The 22,214-nt window shown below is 40.7% G+C and overlaps 1 protein-coding gene across 1 annotated transcript in view; it reads right to left on the bottom strand.

Annotated features, from left to right (window-relative positions):
• The window catches only part of Gpc5 (glypican 5), a 1,404,282-nt gene that overhangs the window by 1,357,171 nt on the left and 24,897 nt on the right, over nt 1–22,214 (bottom strand). Inside the window, 1 exon segment of the mRNA NM_001107285.2 lies at nt 16,772–16,933. Coding sequence (NP_001100755.2) covers nt 16,772–16,933 — 162 coding nt within the window.

The raw sequence follows: 22,214 nt of genomic DNA, 5'->3' as shown, positions 1-22,214 counted from the left end.
TTTTTTCTCTAAATAATTTATCTTATTGAATTATAAAAATCAAAAAGTATAGTAGTCCTACTGCCACTCTAATGTTAATTTCTGTGCAGTATTCAGGAAAGGGCAGCTTTGTTTTATTTCCTCTGTTTCACCTTTTAAATATGTAGTCACATAAAATAAGACAAAAGTTGATCAAAATAAATTTGGGTTTTAGGAAAACCCATGATTAAGTTTGTCAACAATTATTGCCTCTTTAGAAGTAGACATTTCAGAGACACCCATGTGCCCAGTCCCAGGGTCCTGTGTTGAGCGCCAATACAATGAGTGAATATTATGCTGGGGAGATAGGAAGAGGCAGTATGAGAGAGATGGGAGGAAAAGCCAAGCCGAGTGATTTGTGCACTGTGGAGACAGGTGGACGTGCAGATACAACAGTGGTGAAGCACAGGTGGATATGAGGTGACTGTGCAAACCACCTGGGGTCATGGTGATAACTGGGCCTGAGCTGCCATTAAAGGCTGTTTCTGAGTCGGTGGCCCTGTTACAGCTAGGTCTGTGCTGATGGCTGTGGCCCATGTTGCCACTGAAGGCCATCTGGATGTCAGTGGTCTAGGCTACTGACTGAGACCATGTTGATGTCTGCAGCCAGTACTGATGCTGGGGGCCAAACTGATCTGAGTGGCCTGTGCTGCCACCTGACGCCTTGGTGACATCTGGGCCCATGCCCGACACTGGAGGCCATGTCTAAGTTCATGGTCTTATCACAGCCAGGGTTTGTGTTGATATCTAAAGCTTTATTACCACCAAAGGCCATGTGGATGTTCCTGGTCTGAGCTGCCTCATAAGGCCATGTTGATGTACAAGCATTGTACTGAGCTGGCCCCAACCCTCACTAGCTGCAGCACTTGGGAGAGGGGGCCCACACTGGGCCTGGGCAATAGAGATGGCTTTGACTGCAAGGGTGTGGGAGAACTGCCTTGAGGGTAGGTGAGCAGGAAAGCTGGTGGGCTAACAAACTCCGCTTCCACTCAGGCCCAGATCTAAGGCTGTAAGCTGGCCCATCCCAATATTCACCCCATCTGTGAACTGCTGGAGCATGTGAGGGGTCTGTCTTCCTGATCCAAAGCGGTAGGATATCCATGACTCAAGGCAACAACAAGATGTTCAAGAGGAGTCTCAGGGAGGATACAGTATTGATAGTGTAGCGGAAGCTAGAAGCCTGAGAGCATACCAATAACCCATCGCAATGGGCGTTTGCAAGTAAAGCTGTTTGAAAAAAAGTGTATACTGTGTGACGTACTGTGATACAGTGCAGCTTCCATGGTGAGATTTCAGTTTTGGTTTGTTTTGTTTTGGGGGAGTTACAAGGGCAGAGGCAGATATGAAGGGATGTGGAGATGAGTGGGATTGGGGTACATTGTGTGACACTCACAAAGAATCAATGATAAAAATTAAAAAGAAGTATACATTTCTAAGGTAAATAAGCTACACTTTAATAGCAGATAAGACTTGCTCATTTCTTGTCATTGAATCATCGCGAAACCTAATATTTAATATGTGTGTGTATTAGGCATAATAACAATAAGACCATATACTTCATCTCTACTTTATAAAGATTACTGTGCCTTACTAATTACTAACCTGTGCATTTAATCATCCCTGTGATACCTAATAGGGATAGAGGAATCAAGGAGTACTTGATTCGCATTGACAATGAGAGTACATGTTAGGCATTTAATAGTTCTGTGTTCACACAATACATCCTGGAAACTGGAAGATGCACTTTCTGACTTCCTATGATGAAGACGCGAGTTCTCCATCACAGAAGATCTATAGCCCAGAGGAAACAGCAGAGGACCTGGGCTCTGAGTATCAGCACTGGAAGGCTGGATCCCACGCAGACAGAGCAACTGTGCTCAGGGGGAAACTGTGGTCTCTGAGTCATCTCCACCACTATCAGCTGATAGGGTTTACATAAGCACCCATCATAGGAATGTGGAGGTATTTATTTATGAGGCTGGAACTTGAGAAAATATGCCATGCTAAATTAATGTGATAGCAGATAAACAGGGAACAGCCAATGAAAAGCTCAGAAACAGAGGCAGGAATGACATGGCTGCCATCCTCAGGATGTGCAGGACTCAGGTTGTTATAGGAAAGAGGAAGAGTTTTGATTATTATCATGAGAATTTTCAAATTCGTAAAACTAAGGGGATATCTGAACATATTCTCTAGGTATGTAGATATATGTCTGTGATATATTCATAGAGGCTTATGGTGCAACAAAACAAAGGCCCCGGTGAAGGAAAAATAACTCAAGCTGTGGAATCATCAGGGAGCTGCACTCAGTGTTCAATCATCGGAGAGCCACACACAGTGTGCAGTCATCGGGGAGCCGCGCACAGTGTACAGTCATGGGGGAGGTGCACACAGTGTGCAGTCATGGGGAACCGCACACAGTGTGCAGTCATGGGGGAGCCGCGCACAGTGCAGTCATCGGGGAGCCGCACAGTGTGCAGTCATGGGGGAGGTGCACACAGTATGCAGTCATCGGGGAGCCGCACACAGTGTGCAGTCATGGGGGAGCCGCGCACAGTGCAGTCATCTGGGAGCCGCACACAGTGTGCCGTCATCAGGGAGCCACACAGAGCATGCAATCATCGGGGAGCAACACGCACTACTGCCCACGAGGCTGCACACAATGGATCGTTTCATGTCTATCACGCTTACCTTTTAAAATCATGAGAACACTCTGTGAGAAGAAAGTGGCCAAGCAACAAGTCACCCAAATGATGGTGGGACTGTAACCTGTCTTGCTACCCAGAAAAGCAACTTTAATAAGGACTTAGTAAGCCGGTCAATGTGCATATTCTATCAACCCGACTGCAGGCTGGTGAAATTCATGGGGCATGAATTCCTGCCTCCACCACCCAGTCTTGGAAACAGGATCCCACAGCCAGATTTTTTTTTTTTACAATTTTTAAAGATTATAACATAAGATTTCTCCCTCCATTTCCTCCCTTCAAACCTTTCGATAAACTTTCCCTTGCTTTCTTTAAGTCTCTGTTTTCATTGTTAGTGCATGAATACATGTACATGCACATATGTTCCTACATAGAACCTGCTCAGTCCGTGTAATGTCACCTCTGTGTATGTTTTCAGGGCTGACAGTTTGGTACTGGATAGCCAAAGGGAATCACCCACCTTTTTATAGTTTCTGGGAATCAGACTTAGGTGTGTATGGTGTATGCTTTCACGACAAACATGTCACTATAGGACCTCCAAAGCCCCAAAATTTTACTTTTGGAGTTTCCAAAAGAGTTTTCGTGGACCCTAACACAGGTGCAGCAGAGGACTGCCAGGTCTGGGTTCAGTCAGAGAAGATGCATCTAACCCGCAAGAGACTGGAAGCCCCAGGGAAAGGTCTGGTGGGGTGAGGGTTGGGGGTGAAGGACATCCCCATGGAGATAGGGAGGCGGGGAAGAGGTATGGGATGCAGAACAGTCAGAGGGGTGGACTGAGAGGGGAATAAAATCTAGAGTGGATAGATAGATAGATAGACAGACAGACAGATGGAGCGTTTGGTGTAAACATATTAAAATTATAAAGTCTCACTATTGATAATGTTTTGTGCAAATCAAGATTATTTCCAGCTGAAAAATAATTCAAAATCTCATAACCTTTACCTAAAATATAGATTGACCTATTTTCCATAATTGATGGCAACCTCGTGACACATATCTTAAAAGAACAATTTTTAACTCTTTAGAGATAAAGGATAGAGGTAGAAAACAATTGCCTGGACACCTGCCGTATGAGACAGTCAATTCACCAGCAGGCAGGAGTGCAATCTAGGTATGGCGCCACTGACAGAGAAACTATGGTGTAGTCACCTTAACTTATGATCGATAAGACACAAAATAGCATAACATGAATCTCCAGCAAGAGATAAAAGTAACGCAGAGGGGCTGGAGAGAGGGCTCAGTGGTTAAGGGCACTGACTGCTCCTCCAGTAGTCCTGAGTTCAATTCCCAGCAACCACATGGTGGCTTGCAACCATCTGTAATGGAATCCGATGCCCTCTTCTGGTGTGTCTGAAGATAGTGACAGAGTATTCATATAAAATAAATAAATTTAAACATTCTTTGAAGAATAATGTAGGTGAATATTTAGATATTGGGTACAATTTAAGCCCCTCATACTCTTGTTTCTCCGTAAGTACTCAAGAGACACAGTAAAAATGTCAGCGTAGGTTAGAAGGAGGTAAAGGATGGGAAGGAGGAGAGAAGGGGGGTATGGGATCTTTTGTCTCCTTGGAAACCTTCCTATGCTAAGTAACACACATTGCTTCACCTTCACGTATTCCTCCAGGACATTTAATTATACTTGCTGGATCTCTGTACTGACTGCTACAGTTAGAGAACAGTGAGCTAATCTCTCAAAGGCTATATTTTCTCTAACTCTAAGCTTTTGATCAAATACGTCTTACCGTTAAAAATATCATTATTCATGGAGGAAATCCCACGAGGCCTCAACCCTACACAAAGAAAGGTAACTATGGAATTCTGAAAGCTGGAGAAATAGTCCTTTTTCAAGGCAGAGCATAATAATTGGTTATCCAATACCAAATGGGTCAGTCCTGAATGTACATAGATTAACATTATACAGACTGAGCAGGAAATTTACATATATATAATTATATTTGTATATATAATCATATTTATATATATATATAATATTTAAATATATATAATAGCAATTATTGGTGAAAAAAGAGGCCACAAATTTGAAAGACACCAGGAGGAGTATGTCGGAGAGCTTGGAGAAAGGAAATGGAAAGGAGAAATATCATAATTACAATCTCAAAGCTAAAAATTAAAAACATCATTACTTAACTAACCTTTCCCAGTTTGCCCAGATCTAGGTAGGCATCAAAAAGTAATGGCTATTCAGGTCATGACTACTGGTCTCAAACTTCTTCCTCCCAGCTCTTGGTGCCAAAAGGTAAGGGGTCCCTGACCCTAAAACCATCGCCTAACCTTGTGTCTTTCCGCTAACACTGCTGAGTTTTATAGTCTGCAGACTATATTAGCCTCAGGTCTACTCTCAACCCACTTGCTCCAAGTGCACAAATCATAGTACAAAGAGCATGAAAATCCAAGACAACATGTCTTCCTCCAAGGTTACTAGTCTCATGGTAATAGACTCCAGGGAGAAGGGTGTCATAGAACTTCCAGACAATCAATTCCAAAATATAATGAAAATTATGTTCAAACCACTAGGAAGAGGAGGAAAAGGAGGAAGAGGAGGAGGCCTGAGTGAAAGAAGAAAGTCAGAACAAGATAAGAAAACAATCAAATTCCTGAAGAAAAGCAAGCTAAAACGATGCCAGAAATGAACATTTTAATGAGTCAAATAAAGACCTCAGCAGAGAAGCCTCACCAAGGTCATATGGAAAACAGAATATCAAAAGGCCATGTCCATATACGAATCCCAAAGGGGATGGATTTACTCTGTATGAACAGACCATTTCCATCCCCAGAAGACACTGGCTATTAAGTGAAAAGCACAGTCCATGGTATGCGTTCCTGGTGAGTTATTAGGGAGAACGGGGAGGACACTGAAACATCACTGGCTATTACTGTTGCCTTTGGTTATTCCCCACAGATAGATGCTAAGGTTCTACAGGTGAAGACTTTTTAGACCAGGGGAAAGGGACTATTTCAAACTGACTAGGAACTTCCCCCTGCTGGCTTTCACAGTCCGGGAAAGTAGCTTACAGGCCTCTTGTGGAGCATCTGGCCTTGCATGTAGCAGGACAAGATGCACCTCCTGGAGGAACTGTGATGGGCATAGTCTACTGCTTTCTGATTAGATTTGAGGCCTGCTACACAGAATAGCGGGGCTTTCCTGAGGCAAATAACTGGATTCTGATCGGATTTAAGGTCCGAAGAGGGAACTTCATGCCTAGAACTGTCAACAACTCCTAGCTGGAGAAGTCAGGGGCCCTAGGGTAGAACTGTTATTAGTTTTACCATCTAAATTTTTATGCTTCTACATATAGACCTGGGCTCTCTCAACCTTAGTCAGGAGTTCTTTGTGCAATGGACAGCTGCCAATGGAGAGAGAGACCTGCATTCTCAGAGTACTGAGAATAAAGGGCCCAGTCCTCAGCCTTAAATAGCACCATCTCTGAAGGGGAGGTGGAGAAGTTAATAGCCACAGTGCAGGAGGATTGCTGTGGAGTGCTAACTCGGGACCATCACAGTCATGGACAGACTGCTGCTGCGGTTACATGTATAAAGCCTTCATAAGACTAAGCTAGTCAAACTGAAGGCACCGATGGATGAGGCAACACGTCTTTCTGAGGAAGGGCAGATTATGAGACTGTGAGCAAAGGAGAATCTTTTCTCGTTGTTGTTATTACTTCACTATTCTTTTCTGATATAAAAAGAAGATGTAATTATATGTTATAATTACAATATCTCTCCCTTCCTCTTCTTCCTTCCAAATTACCCTTCCTTCCGATTTACCCTTTCCTGCACTCCTTAAATTGCATGGTTTCTCTTTTCTCTTTTCATTAATTGTTAATGAATGTATATGTGTATATATCTATATTCCTAAATATAACCTACTCAATCACACACACACACACACATACACACACAAAGAGATTATATATATATATATATATATATATATATATTCATGGTTGAAACTAATAGGTTCCATGCTTCAGTAGATGACTAGCTAAAAACTTGATCATACTGGATTAAAAACAAACCCAAAAGGTCATGATGGAAAGATATGGAGAATTTGGGGAAGGAAATAAGAAGTGTAGATAAAAACATTTCATCATTTCATCATATATGTGTTTGAACTACAGATAAACAAAAAGATTTAAATTATACCATTATTAAATTATTCTTCCTGCATATTTCTCCTCACTGGCGCTCACTTTTTATTTCAGCCGTTGTGAACTAGGCTATTCGGGCTGGAGAAGTGGCTCAGCAGTTAGGAGCAATGGCTCCTCTTCCGTAGCCTCCAGGTTCGTTCCCATGTCCACAGGAAAAGTCAGTCATCTACGTCTCCAGTCGCAGAAGACCTGAGGCCCATTCTGGACTCTGCACGCGTTAAATATGACTGCGTGTAGACATATACTGGCAAAACTACCCATACACATAAAATAAATGAATCTATTTTTTAAAAATAGGATGCTTAAATTTGAATAACTCCAATATTTTAGAAAATACAAGAATGCAGTTTTATTAATTCTTGATCCTTGAATTTTCAAAAAAAATAGAGATAAGTTTATTAATCTTTGAAGTGTTCATAATTAATGGATGAAATTTAATAAGCCAAGACAATGAAATACTAAACAAAAATTAATAGATTCTGTTCTAAATATCACTAATTGCTCAGATTAAACAATATTGTTCATTTTCAAAGTCATACATGATATTGGGAATTTTCCACAACACAGATGAGTAGCTACCTTAGATTTATTAGAAATATTTTAATGTATTTGAAGGTGAGGAAAATGGAGAGCAGTGCATCAGGGCGAAAACAATCGATTTCTTAGTCTTATCACCCCAATGTTTATAGGGAACACAAATTCTAATGTGTCCTTTAATAAAAATACCACCAGGTTTCATTCTACAAATGATACTGAAATTTCTGATAGGTTTAAGTTGTAGAACTAAATGTCAACACTGTGCTGGAGCAGAGACTGGAAGGGCGACAAGAAGGAGAGCTGTGGGAGCTGCTTTTTCAGGACATGACATATTATGTCCATTTCCCTATTGCTGCAGGAGTCTCACTATACCTCAGTGCGTACATAAATAAAACATTTATTTTAACAATTTTCAAAACATGTTTATAGCAGGCAATCACAGTCATCATCAAAAGCCAAAGGGACACACATTCTCAGTTATCCAGGGCTGTCTTGCTTTATTCATGAGCATGTGCAGCCTGTGCAAATGAGAAACAGTGTCTGTGCTTGACAAGGGCAGTGTGCCTCTCTGTAGACAGCCCTGATTCTCTCTGCATAGTCAACATGAGAATATCAGCTTGTTCCCTTTAGGTTACAAAGTGCTCCAAGCGTGACTGTCTCAAGAAACAGTGACTGGCATCCCAAGCCATTGCACAGAACCCTTGCAGCAATATTTATGTGATTACTAATTTGGTTTATTATGAGAAAATGCAACTGAGATGAACTCCAGTAATTATTTTGGAAAGGTAGAGTTGTCCCTGAAGCATAGTCTAGCCTAATAGCCTACATATGGTATACCCAAGTAGAAGATTCTAACACCAATGTAAATTTTACACAGGCTAAACCCATGACTCCTCTAGCATTGGGCCTATGGAAATTTCCCCATGGTAATTACCTAGATAAAGTGTGGGACATGAGATTTAGAATAATCATAAATGTGATCGAATAATCCATCGTGATTAGAGGAGACATGAACAAACATCTCAGTGAACCGAGGGAGGCAAACAAAGTTCGAAAAAACACAAGTATGTGCCTAATGGAATGACAAAGAAAGTTCAGAATATGAAAACTGAATTTGGTAAAGAGATAGAAATACTCAGGAAAGCACATGCTGAAATGAACAGGGAATTGAAAAAAAATTCCATTAAAAAACTCGTGGAAAGCAAACTAAATAGAAGATAGAATATCAAGACTCAAAGTAAAGTTGAGGAACTGGATGGCTTAAACAAAGAATATTTAAGATGGGAGGGCAAACGAACTAAAGGGATATGTAGGGACCTTGATACCATGTAAAAATGAAATTTGTGAATCATGGGCAAAGAGAAAGAAGAATCCCAAGACATTGGCTTAGACCAGACCTTTAACAAGGACATCAAGGAACTTTCCCAAACTGAGATCACAGGAATCTCTGAAAAGACTATGAAGACTTTTGCAGTTGGGCTAACTGTATCTTGCAATTATGCTGTATCTAGTTATAGCCCCCATAGACTCATGTGTTCAAACAAGCATATGACAGCCGGGAAGTGGAATGTGGTGGTTTGACTATGCTTGGTCCATGGGGAGTGGCTGAGCTATTAGAAGGGGTGAACTTGTTGGAATAGGTATGGTCTTTTTGGAGGAATTGAGTCACATAAACTCATATGCTCAAGCAAACAGAGCCAAAAAGAAAACTCCCCTTGGCATATTATAGTTGAGACACTAAATATATATAACTAAGGGATCATATTGAAAGAAGAAAGAGAAAAATCACAAGTCACATATAAAAGAAAATACATCAGAATAACAGCTGATTGCTCAATGGAAACTAATGGCCAGAAGAGATATAACAACCATAAATATATTATGTCATAATCTTACTTAAATGTTTATGTGAATATGTATACATATATTTATATATACATATATATTAAAATATGTGCATGTATAATATACATATATAACTTATGTGGATATAAATATAATATTAATATACATATATTTACATATACACATACAATGCACTTATATTTATAAATGCATATATAAATATATTATATATTTATATATACTTCATATATAAATATATATACATATATATGTATAAAATCAGCATGGTGGTATATACATTTAATCCAAGTACTCAAGAGATAGAAGCAAAAGCATCTCTGTGAGTTTAAGGTCAGCTTAACTACATCTTACCAGTACATTCCAAGCCTACCAGAATGACACAGTAAATATCCTGTCTCAAAGGAAAAAAGAAGGGGAGGGGAGGGCAGGGGAGGGAAGGGAGGGAAGGCGAGGGAAGGCAAGAGAAAAATATATACGTGTGAGCATCCATACATATAGTTACAGCACATAAAATGGTGGTGCCTCCAAAAGAGCTGTGAACCCCTAGTGCTAGGGATGGGAAACCTCCTTCATGTTGTTGGTCAGGTTAATACAAGAATCTCCCAAAGCAAGATGAATTATTACTTTTCCTTTCAATATACTTCTGGAGCTTGCAGGGGAGGCCCTACAGACAACACACACTTCAGACACAAGGCCTGAAGGAATGGAGTAGGAGCTAATCTGGAAGGCCTGGCTCTCAGCACCAGGAGGTAGTATTCAGGCTCCCACACCGGAGAGGTAGTAGTTGGAAATGTAAAGGCTGAGGAACCACGACAATGACCAGAATGGCAAGTCTGTCTTCACAGTCTTTGGGTGGCACTTTTATCTTGGAGGTGACCAAGAACTATCTATCATGGATTTAAGGCACTCAATGAGAGATAATTCATGCTTAGTACTATGAACACAACCCGCTAATCATGGCTAGGGATTACTGTCATCTTGTTAAACCAATTTATGTTCTAACTATGTTCTAAATACTCATCCTTACATCCAGAGTTAAGTGTGGTTCTCATTCCTCATTGAAGAAGCTTCTTTTTGTCAATGAATGATAACTATTACAGAAATCCACAACTGATCAGAACACAAAGAGTAAGTGGCCATAAGGTGTCCAGCCCCGGTAGATACAAGTGTAGTACAACCCTGAACCTAAGGTTCATGGAAAGTCATGGGAGAGGACACAAAACATTACAGGAGCCAAGGGCCCAGTGCACCTGCTGCTAGGTGGTGTCCCCTAGACATGACAGGTAAAGTCTGTGAACTCTCAACAAGACCAGCACAATGGCAACACCAACTAACATGCAAACGTGGATGGGAAATTCCACAGGGTACCATGCCTATGTGGAAAAACAATGAGTGCTGTGAGGAGAAATAGTTTCCTTCAGGGAAGAACTACTACACAGTGTGTCTAAACATGTCAACCCTGAACACACATGTATTCAAGCAAAGCTAAATGGATTCAGTAGAACATATTCATACATATATACCTTCTCTCTCTCTCTCTCTCTCTCTCTCTCTCTCTCTCTCTCTCTCTCTCACACACACACACACATATACATACATACATACATATTCATACACATATACACATATATATACATATATACATATACTACACACACATACACACACATATATTCTATTACTTTGAATTCTGACATTTTAAAATGTCTGGGGAAAATACATCATATATGTGTAATTGTACATATATGTAGCAAAAATAAAGAGTTCATTAATTTGGGAGAGAGATATGGGACTTTAGAGAGATTGAAGGGTAAAGAAGGGTGAGAGTAGCCTAGATGCCATGCTCTTGAAGGAAATTATCAAAGTAAATAAAATTTTTAAAAAGAAATGGAAATATCTCAACCACAAACTCTTTGGCCTACAACAGTCTCATTCCTGTCTGCAAGGTATGCTAGTGTGCAATGGTGACTGAAAGACTGGGAAAGTGACTGACCTACATCTGATGTGACTTAGGGTCACTCCACTAGATGGAACCCATACCCAACACTGGCTGGGTGACCATGAACTTGCAACTAGATAGTCCTGAAATGTAGGATAAAAAGAATACTACTCTTTTTTAAGGTAACAATAAAATGACTCCTAATGATATTCTGTTCAACTCATAGATCAGTACCTTGCTATGCTATCATCAGAGAAACTTTCTCCTGTAGAAGACAGGAATAAAGACAATATACTGAGAATGAGAGACCTTGAAATAATCAATCCTAAATTTATCAAAATGTCCCCTTATTGCACAGGGAATTGTGCAGGGGGAAAAAAGGGAGGACAGCATGTAAGAGTCAAAGGAGACAGAGGACACCAGGAGAAAAAGACCCTACAAATTCCACAAGATCTACACAAATAGAAATCAGAGAGATTGAGGCAGCATGCACAGCGCCTGCACTGTCTGCTCCAGATGGGGTCCTAGAGCTGAAAATAATCTCTGCAGATCTAGGCACATCCTCTCCCACTGAGGCCAAGACAGCCAAGCTAGAACAAAGCATTCCGCAGACAGGCAACAGCTTTAAGGATATCCCTGACCCCCACTCCAGTTGTTTGAGACCCACAAGAAGACCAGGCTCCACATAAGCTACAGATGTGCGTGGAAGGTTCACCCAGTGCATGCTCTTTGGTTGGTGATTCAGTTTCTGAAAGCTCTCAAGGGTGCCCTTCAGGAGCCCCAATCCTGCCCTCAACCATTCCATAAGAGTCCCCAAGCTCTATCCAGTGTTTGGCTGTGGTGTGTCTGCATCCATCTGAGTCATGACTCCACTGCAGGGTGGAGTCTCTCAGAGGACAGCCTTGCTAAGCTCCTTTCTGAAAGCGTAATAGAAGACGAGTTAATAGTGTCATGGATCGCTGCTTGCCTGTTCAGTGTGTAGCCAGTGATCTGGTTATTGCCTGGCCATTTTCTCAGTCTCTGCTCTATCCCCACCTCTCCATTTCTTGCTGAGAAGTGGGACCTCGTGAAACCGAAAGTGTTCTGTAAGCCAAAGAACACTGTCCACAGGACAAAGCAGCAGCCTACAGACCGGGACAGGATCGTCGCCAACTCTACAGTTGACAGAGGGCTCATATCCAAAGTTGATAAAGAATTCAACGAAGTAGACACCAACCCTAATAACCCAATTAAAAATAGGGTACGGAGCTACACAGAGAGTTCTCACCAGACAAATCTCAGATGGCCAAGAAGCACTTTAAAAAAATGTTCAACATCCTAAGTCATCAGGGAAATATAAATCAAAAGGACTCTGAGGTTCCCTCTTACCGCCGTCAGAATGGCTAAGATGAAAAGCTCAAGAGACAGCACATGCTGGAGAGGATGTAGAGCAAGGGGAACACTCCTTCACTGCCTGCGGGAGTGCAAACTTGAACAACCACTTTGGAAATCGATTTGGCTGTTTCCCAGGAAACTGGGAATAGTTCTACCTCAAGACCCAGCTCTAGTACTCCTGAGCGTATACCCACAAAGTCCCCGATATCCCACTTTCTCAACTAGGTTCATAGCAGTTTCATTCGTAATAGCTGGAAACTGGAAACAACCTAGGTGTCTCTTAACTGAAGAACGGATAAGACAAATGTACATCTACACAATGGAATGCTCTTCAGCTACTAAATACAAAGACATCATGAACTTTGCGGGTAAATGGATGGAACTTCAGAATATCATCCCGAGAGAGGTAACCCAGCCACAAAAGGGCATGCATGGTATGTGCTCACTTATAAGTGGATATTAGCCATAAAACACAAGATACCACCACTACACTACACAGACACAAGGAAGCTAAACAAGAAGGAAGGAAGCCTGAATCCTGCTTAGACCGGGGAATAAAATAGTCGTGAGCAGTAGATGGAGGCGATGGGAAGGGGAATGGGGGGTTCAGGATCTGGTGTGGGGAGAGACAGGATCAAGGGCCAAATGGCCATGAGGATGAATGGAAATCTGCAGATCTATATGGAGGTAGGGGATCTTGAGGATGTGCCAGAGACCTGGGATAGAAGAGGCTCCCAAGAATCCTTAGAGGTGAACTTAGCTGACAATCACAGCAGAGGAGATGTGGAACCTGAAGAGGACACCTCCTGTAGCAAGGCAGGAGCCGCAGTGGAGGGATAGGGACAGCAGCCCACCCACAACTTTCAGCCCCAAATTTATCCTGCCTACAACAAACTAACGTTAAAGGTAGGCTGCGTGTTCAGGGGTAGATGGCCAGCAAAAAACAAACTCACTGGTATGTTTGGAGGCTCCTTGTCTCATAACGTCATGTCAGAGTTCTCTTCTCTGAAAAACATTATTTTTTTTAATGTACATATTTTCCTTCTCAGACCTTTGCATGCATTGACTTTCAGTCTAGTGTTTCTATGGGGTTCCTGGTGTGGGAACAAATGGATCTCTATTTCTTGTGTCTTCAGTCTAGTGTTTCTATGGGGTTCCTGAGTATGGGCCCTAACAAATGGTCCTCTGTTTCTGGTGTCTTTTCTTGGATTCTTTTCCTTCAGTTTGTTGGTTTTGTCCAATTCCTATGAGTTATGTTTTGTTCCATTTTGTTTTACTTTATTTTATTATTTTATTTTGTTTTTAATTCCTTAGAAAACCTGTTTGTTTTCTATTGAGAGATCCAAGAAGGGGTAGATCTTGATGAGAAGGAAGGTGGGGACAAACTGGAAGGAGTGGAGGAAAAGAAAAACATAACCGGAATATTGTGTGAGAAAGGAGCTAATTTCAATAAAAGAAAAGAAAAAATCAAAGGAGGAACTCAGTCATAAAAAAAAAGAAAATGTAAAGTAAAATTACCAAGTCAATGTTCTGGAGCTGTGAACTGATCTCTTAAATCTCGGTCAAGCAGATTGCATCCACATGCAATGTGGTGGATTGTTTTAAATAAAGATTCATTTTTCAGTAGCTAATTGGCAAAGTGGCCTGCTCAATTATGATACAGCAAATGTGATTTCTCATCTTGTTTTGGGCAGACATATTTAAGGCTCATTTATGAAATCATGGCCCAAGTCAACTCTTCTGTTCATTTAATTAAGGGCTGCTATCCTTGAAAGTTTTGTTCCAATATAAGAATATGGGCAAATTCCTTCTAAATCTATATTGTCTTCTTCTGACTCCAAAATGATGCCTGACAGTGGTGATCATGATAGTTGCTTAGAGAAAATCATTCCATAATACCTTTTTACTGTTATTTTTATAATTAATCTTAAAGCCAAAGTTTATCTTGTTAGTAACAGCACGTGAAACTCACTAGGCAGAAAGATAAAAAGGCTATAGAGCAATAAATGATGTGGAACAGTAAGTGTTGATCCCAGATCTTAATGCACATTTTGCTACTGAAGTGGTCATCACCCAACCTGTAGCAGTTTCAGCAAAGCTTTTCAGCCATTCCACACACTTTAGTGGTCAACAGATTTCTAGGTTCCACAATCTTTTGATCTTTATTGATTTATTTAGAAATAAGTTATTAATGAAAGTCTGTTAAATTACCTTTGAAGGAAAGAAATATGAAATGTCTATGGGACCACAGCTGATGGCTCTATGCCCTGGTCTGCCGTCAATGCCACTGAGGAAGAGTAGGCTGACTTATCCAGACCTCCCCTGCTCTGTCAGAGCATGGCCACCTGTTCTGAATGGATGAACTTAGGGTTAAAAGTTCATAAGTAATTCTCACCATGCAAACTTTTTCCTTAACACTCGTGTATGTGTGTTTTAAGATTTCTTCCCACCTATGTCTGGCCTTACTTTCTCAAGCATGTGACTGACGATCAGAAACTCCCTATCTGGCTTGGACTTTTCTACTTCCCCCTCACTCCAAAGATATATTTTCTACACCACAATGCTCTCGTTATCATGAGAAGTAGTCACATCATTTTCACTGGACAACTGAGGCTTTCTAATTCTCCCAGTTCAAATCACAAATCTTTGTTTAGATTATATGTCAATGACTTTCTCCCTACAATGTCTCATAGGAGAAATAAAGCTATAATCTAAAGCCTACCAAAAACATAGTTGTATTGAGCATTGGTCTGTTGCTGTGTGTTATAATGCTAAACAAGGGCCCCCAAGATGTGGTTGCCCCCAACGAGGAGATCCTCATGTACTACGCAAAGTAATGCTATGCAACTTTACCCCCAACTTATTCCTGACTGGTCAATAAAGATACCTAGAGCAGGTTTCCATTCGTGGGGGTTGGGGGTCTGAGGAGGAGGTCTCAAAGAGGAGATGAAATGGTAAAAGAAGCAATACAACACCGTGGGATCAGTGGATTGTTCTATCTTGGGGCTATTGACAGAGAAATGGACAAAATAGCACAGAGGGTAAATACCTACCCAGCTCTGTAACCTTTAAGGCTTGATATAAATATAAAGGTTTTGTGTCTTTTATTTGGGAACTAAGTGATCTAAGCCGGGGTAGAAATTCCCAACTAATATTTACCAAAATATAGCTGACATTTCAAATTTTCTGAACAAAAAACTCAATTCGTGATGAGCTACGTTTTAATTCAAGTTGAACCTTGTTCTGACTTAGTACACCTACTTTATTTACTACGTATAATTTTAAAAATCAGCTTTGTGATTTAGTTATGTGTGTAAACAATTCGAATTACTTGCATAAGTTGACAATTATTATGCCTATCACATAGGAACATCAACAGAACCTGTGTCCCGTGTTAAGCAGAGCTATAAATTGGTTTCAAAAAGCCACGTAAACAAATTCTTCCATTTTAACCATAGGCACAATAGCTAATGCTTTATAAGGAAAAATAAGCTATTTTATTACAGTAATAAGAAACTTTCCAGAAAAAAACTAAAATAAAAAGACCATCTATCCTTCAGTGTGTCTGATAATTTCATAACTCATGAATTTTTATGTGTCAACATTCTGTTTAATTTAAGGATGAATTCTGAGGTTAGTTGAACCTTAAACATCAACAATATCTCTTATGTTACTATTTACTACTCTTGAATACACTCATCACATCAAACCTGTGTTCTCATGAAAAACACGTGCGGTTTCCAGGAGAAAAATCAAGATAAATATTTCTTCAATTCATATGTTTAAAAATAAATTGATGATTATACAGGTAAAAGTCACTGAGATTTTGTTACTTCCTCCTCCAAGGGATCTGGTAAATATGAATTTTCACTGGGAAAAAATGATGGGTGAGAATCATGGAAACATTGAAGGACTGTAGAACGGTATGCATTCCTGTGGATTATTTCAATAACACAACATTTACTCCTGTCATATTCAATATGCACTCAGGAAGCCTCCATGCATAATTTATAATGGCTAGGAAAACAAACTCCACTTTACAGCAGAATGATGATACACAATTACAAAGAAATGAGCCTACCCAAGTTTACTAATATTGCTATTACAAGGAAAGGGTTTAAATGGGCTGGTCATTAGTGTCAGAACGCAAATCCATCTACCTTGAAAAGCAGCTGCATTCCGAGATATTAGCAACTTTAGTGTTGAGCTGGATGTCTGTAGCACCTGCTGCAAATCCTGCTGAGCGGCAATCTGGTACTGCTCCTCCATCTTCCTGGTACAGCACGTTGGGTTTTTGGATAGGCACACCTGAAGATCAGGTCCTGAAAGACAAATGGTATATTCCACAATGACTCTCAGTCCATCTAAGAAACGTGACGGTTTACAGGGCAAGTGTTATGACTAATCCTGCATGCTGCAAGTATGCGTACAGTGTTAGAAACTGATTCTTAAGTGCATTTGTTATCAGAAAAATTACCTACCAAACACTATTATCACATAAAGTCCAGTATCCTTGGGATGCCAAGAGGCTCACACCAGGCTTTTCCACGAAGGTATTCCTCTTTGCACTAAATGTTTAAGCAAAGTTTTGATAGAGTGGGCTACCTGGACTTTATATAATGCTCCATGCAAGTTTGTTAGAATTGCCTAAGAACACTTTTTCTTTTTGTCCCGTGGAGCTTCAGAGCTCCCACATTAGCTCGACATTAACTAATATTATTACTGAAATAAACAAAAGTAAAATATGTTTGCATGCATCGACATACACACATATCACTGTGCCAATGTAACCCTTTCAAACTCTTGCCCAACATCCATAGAGATCATCTGAAGGCTCTTTAAAGTTCTTCTCAAAAAAATGAAGCTAGGTAAAGTCACTCTGTTCTTTCCGGCAATATGGGATGCCAACAACAATGCTGGCTTTACAAATGCACAAAACAAAGAAAGAATATTAAAAGCAGTAAGAGAAAAATGTCAAGTAACATATAAAGGCAGACCTATCAGAATCACACCAGACTTCTCGCCGGAGACTATGAAGGCCAGAAGATCCTGGACAGATGTCATACAGACCCTAAGAGAACACAAATGCCAGCCCAGGTTACTGTATCCTGCAAAACTCTCAATTAACACAGATGGAGAAACCAAGATATTCCATGACAAAACCAAATTTACACATTATCTTTCTACAAATCCAGCACTACAAAGGATAATAGATGGATATTTGATCACATTGTAAACCCTGAGATTGTGAACTGAGAAAATCTGTTTCTGGTTGTGGTGTGCCTCAGCCCTCAGCACACAACTTTAACCAAGAGCTCTCTGTAAACAAGAGCTAAATAAAGTCAACCCTAGGTCAAGAAGTGGAGCAAGCAACCAGAGGACAGGGACTGAACAGAAGAAAACCCAGGAAACAGAAAGAAGGCCTTTGAGTTGAAGGGCATTTAAGACAGCATGGAGAAGGAGAGGAGCTTTTTCCTTCTGGGACTTCCATGGAGCAGGAAGGTCGCTGGGTGCTTTTTCTGCCTCTCTGAGCTAGCAGGCTGTCAACCCAGCATCTGACTCCTGAGTCTTCATTTGGTAAATCAAAGGTTCGGGTTTTTACAAAACAAGATGTGAAGGTGCTAGAGGAGATTAGAAGAGGGTGTTGTCTCCCCTGAAACTGGAGTTACAGGAGGCTGTGAACCTCCTGACCTGTACTAGAAACTGGTCCTCTCGAAGAACAGCATGTGCTCTTAGCTGACAGTCCATCTAGCCATGACATGTCTTTCAAATAAAAAGTCATCACGTAGCATCTTTAAAAAAAACAGTGTTGACTTTAGTTTACCAAAGTTAAGCAAGAAATGACAATATTTGAGCATTTTACAAAGCTAAGAAGAGTCAACTCTCTACAGACATCGCAATAGGTAAAAGATTGACATCTTTTCATTTATCTTACCTAAAAGTGATATACAAGCAAATTCTATTTCAAAGAATAAAATTGACTCTTGGGTTTTTCCTAAATGGAAAAATTGGTGGACTAGTGTTCAGAAAAGCAAAATAATAAATAGGAAAGAGAAACAACTAACATTGAAGCACATAATCCTATCTAGAGTAAGAGTAACTAGAAGGATTTTAAAATAACCGTGGTACATTAGTTCAAGCATGACTCCAGAAGGCAGCATTGTTCTCTACCTCAAATTTAATATTGATGACCTCAAAATATGTCCTGAACACCACCTGCATTGGTTTAAACAAGAACGACCCTATATGCCCATGTATTTGAATGTATAAGTCACCAAGTAGTGGCTCTATCTGAAAGAATTAAGAGGATTAGGCGGCATGGCATTGTTGGGAAGTCTCTCTCCTCTCTCTCTCTCTCTCTCTCTCTCTCTCTCTCTCTCTCTCTCTCTCCCTGCCCACCCCCCACATGCCACCCCACCCCTGCCATGGACCGTGATCAAGTTCTCACCTACTGCTCTAGCACCCATCTGCATGCCACCATGCTCCTGCCTTGATGATCATGGACTAACCACTGAAACTGTAATCAAACCCCCAATTAAACATCTGTTTTGTTTTGTTTTTATAAAACCTACCTTGGTTACAGTGTCCCTTCAGAGCAATAAAATAGTGCCTGAGACACCATGTTTCTGTTTCTCCCCCCATCTATGCATGGCCAGGATCATAAACCACTGTGATCTTCCCTTCAGAACCTACTCTTGTTCTGTTCCTCATGTTCACCAGGTTGCTCCTCCCTCTGTCTAAGACACTCTTGTCCTACACTTGCAGGAAGCACGCACCTCCCTCTGGTTGATTCTTAGACATAGTTCTTTCGGTCTGTGCTTTATCTTTCCAGAGGATACCTCACAACCTCCCAGACAGTTCAAGCCTTATAGCATAGATCTGTAAGAGGACTTCTCTCCACTACAGTTATCATGTATAAAATTTTATATTCTTTGATGTGATATCTAATTACAGCGCTCCCACTAATACTGAAAAGCCCCAAATAGGAAATGTTCCACTTGTCAGTTGTCCTAGTTACGCAGGGCATGCTTAGTACATTATAAAGAGTCAATAATATTATGCATAATACCCTTTAATATTTACAGCAACTTTATGATATTTTCACCATTACTGTCACATTTCATGTACAAAGAAACAGGGTTTAAAAGAGGCTTCACACTTCCTTGTATGAAGCTGAGGATGTGTAGCTCAGTAGTAGTGTTTGGTGCACTCAAGACCCTTCTTCAATCCCTAGCACCTCAGAAAGAAACATGGTTCTTTTATACTGGTTGGGTAGGGTAGCACACACCTATCTCAGGAGAAAATAAGTAAAAAGTCAGCCTGGGTTACATAACGTGCACCAGGTTAGACCAGGTTAGCCTGGTATACATAGGGATCTGCTGTCTTAGAAAAGGAAAGGGAGGGAGGGGGCACACAATTATTCAGTGTCACACACCAAGACTACACAAATGGTAGCACTGACTCCCAAAATCATAATCGCCACCATTATTCTACCGAGAGGAAAGCAAGTCTTAAGCCTATAATCAGCTGGTTTATGTGTATAACTGGCCATTTCCTCTCCCTACTTAGGAAGGAGGCATCTGTTTGGAAGGCTGCAAGATAACAAATTTAAGGTTAGGAACTATCAAACGAGATTTACTCAAAATAAAACAGTCTAAAATATAGCTACAGAGCACTCATTTGCCTCTTTGCCCAATTTTCAATGATGGAAACTACAATTAGAAAAATGCTACGAACTGTTCCCACTGCGATTGTAAGCACAGAGCCAAGAACACGCTACACTGGGAACTCAGAGCAAGCGCGGGAGCCTTCCTTCCATCTCTTGGAGGAAATGCAGATCCTTGTTAACAAGAGTCTGCACTGAAGGAAGCTTTCATTTACAATCTTGAAATTTTATAATGGCCAGGCAAAGCTCAACTCAAAAGCTATCTGAAATACTATACCACAGTTCAAAGGTCGGCTCCTTTTAATTGTACACGTTTTAATCACTATCGCCTACAAGGCTTGCTTGAATGACTTAAAGTTGAAGTGCCTGTGCAAGCAAAACCAGAGGTGGTTTTAAAAAAAGCCTTCCCTCTCCTCGAATGCTCATCCAACAACAGGAAGGATTCTAAAATAAGGGAATCCTGAGGGAAAAGACCATACATCCGCTGTTCAAAGTGTAAGTACGAAGGCCTTGATAAGATGCTTGTTGAAAAAAAGACCACACTGCAGTTCTTGGGCTGTAAATAAAACAGGCGTCAGAAGAAAGCAAAGCCAGAGAGAGCACAAACATGCTACAAATAACAGGAGGGTTTTTTTTCTTTTTCTTTTTAAGATATCAAAGCCAGGCTTCAAGGAACACGGTATCATCCCAACCTACTCTGAAATGGCGAGACAGCCCAGGCTGCAGAGCAGGCGTCCTGTTCCTGGACAATAATTTCAAACTCTGCAGGGAAAGCTAACAAGAAAACAATATTAAAAATAAAATAGTAAGCACTTCTTCACAGAAGCCATCGTCAGCTACGATAGCTGAAGCTTTTCTAGGTTCTCATCCAGGAGCAGCAGGGTTGACTAATTCCTGTCTGTTCCCAACATAAAATACTCACAGCCACCAGCCTGCCTGAGTATTTATTGAATGTGTTAAAACAGGAACACTGGGAGGCATTCTGCTATGGCAGTGATGGTAACTGGGTGCCTTTTCATTATTTCCATATCCTCACATATAACCAGACAGAACCAGAAAAGTTTCCTTAAAAATCAAAAAACTAATAACACACACACACACACACACACACACACACACACACACACACACACCAAACTAAAACCCTCACAACATGGAGAATATGCTATCGCCAAAGCTTTAAGCTATGGATAAGAAAGTAACAGCTAGCATCAGAATTTAGGAGGGAGCAGGCAAAGGAAATGGCAGGCAGTGAAGAGTGTAAATCCCCGCCATAGCAGACACAGGAAAATACAACCAGTCAACTTGGGAACGTGCATGACAACCTCCTTATGGAAGGCAGGAGTGAACAGAGCAGTCAAGACCCCAGGGACCCAGGCAGGACTCTTTCTAAGGACAGAACTCACTTGGTAGTGAAGCTTTTGGAAGTAGGACTCGAAATGTAAGTGAGCCAGGAGACACAGACCAGGCTAACAACGTTCTAGAAGGTGAGCTGTGGATGTACTAGCACAGTGGCAAAATCTTGGACAGCATAATTAGCAACATAAGAAAATTAGTCAACTAAGGAAATGCAGGAAAAAAAACCACATCATTGAGCTCGCTTGCTTGCTTGCTTTTCCTTTCTTCTTCCATTTTGACTTTTGAGACAAGGTCTCACCGCAGACTTCAGGCTGACCTAGATAGAATTCTCTGCGTAGACTCGACTGGTCTCAAACTCATAGCAGTCCTCCTGTTTCTGCCTCACAATTCTAGTGTTACTGATTTAGTGTACCACTATGTCATTTCAAGCAGCCATATTCTTAAATCTTACCCAAGAACAACAGAAAAGGAAATTCTTTAAAGTTTCAAAAGCTATGTTTTGAGCCTGTCTTGAAAAAAAATTTTTAAGTAAACCAAGAAGAATGAGGAACAGAAAATATTAATGTCAAATCTCATAC

This window comes from Rattus norvegicus, chromosome 15, assembly GCF_021556685.1.
Source record: "Rattus norvegicus strain SHRSP/BbbUtx chromosome 15, alternate assembly SHRSP_T2T, whole genome shotgun sequence".
In the NCBI taxonomy this organism is placed as follows: Eukaryota; Metazoa; Chordata; class Mammalia; order Rodentia; family Muridae; genus Rattus; species Rattus norvegicus.
This window is presented reverse-complemented; position numbering and strand designations above follow the sequence as displayed.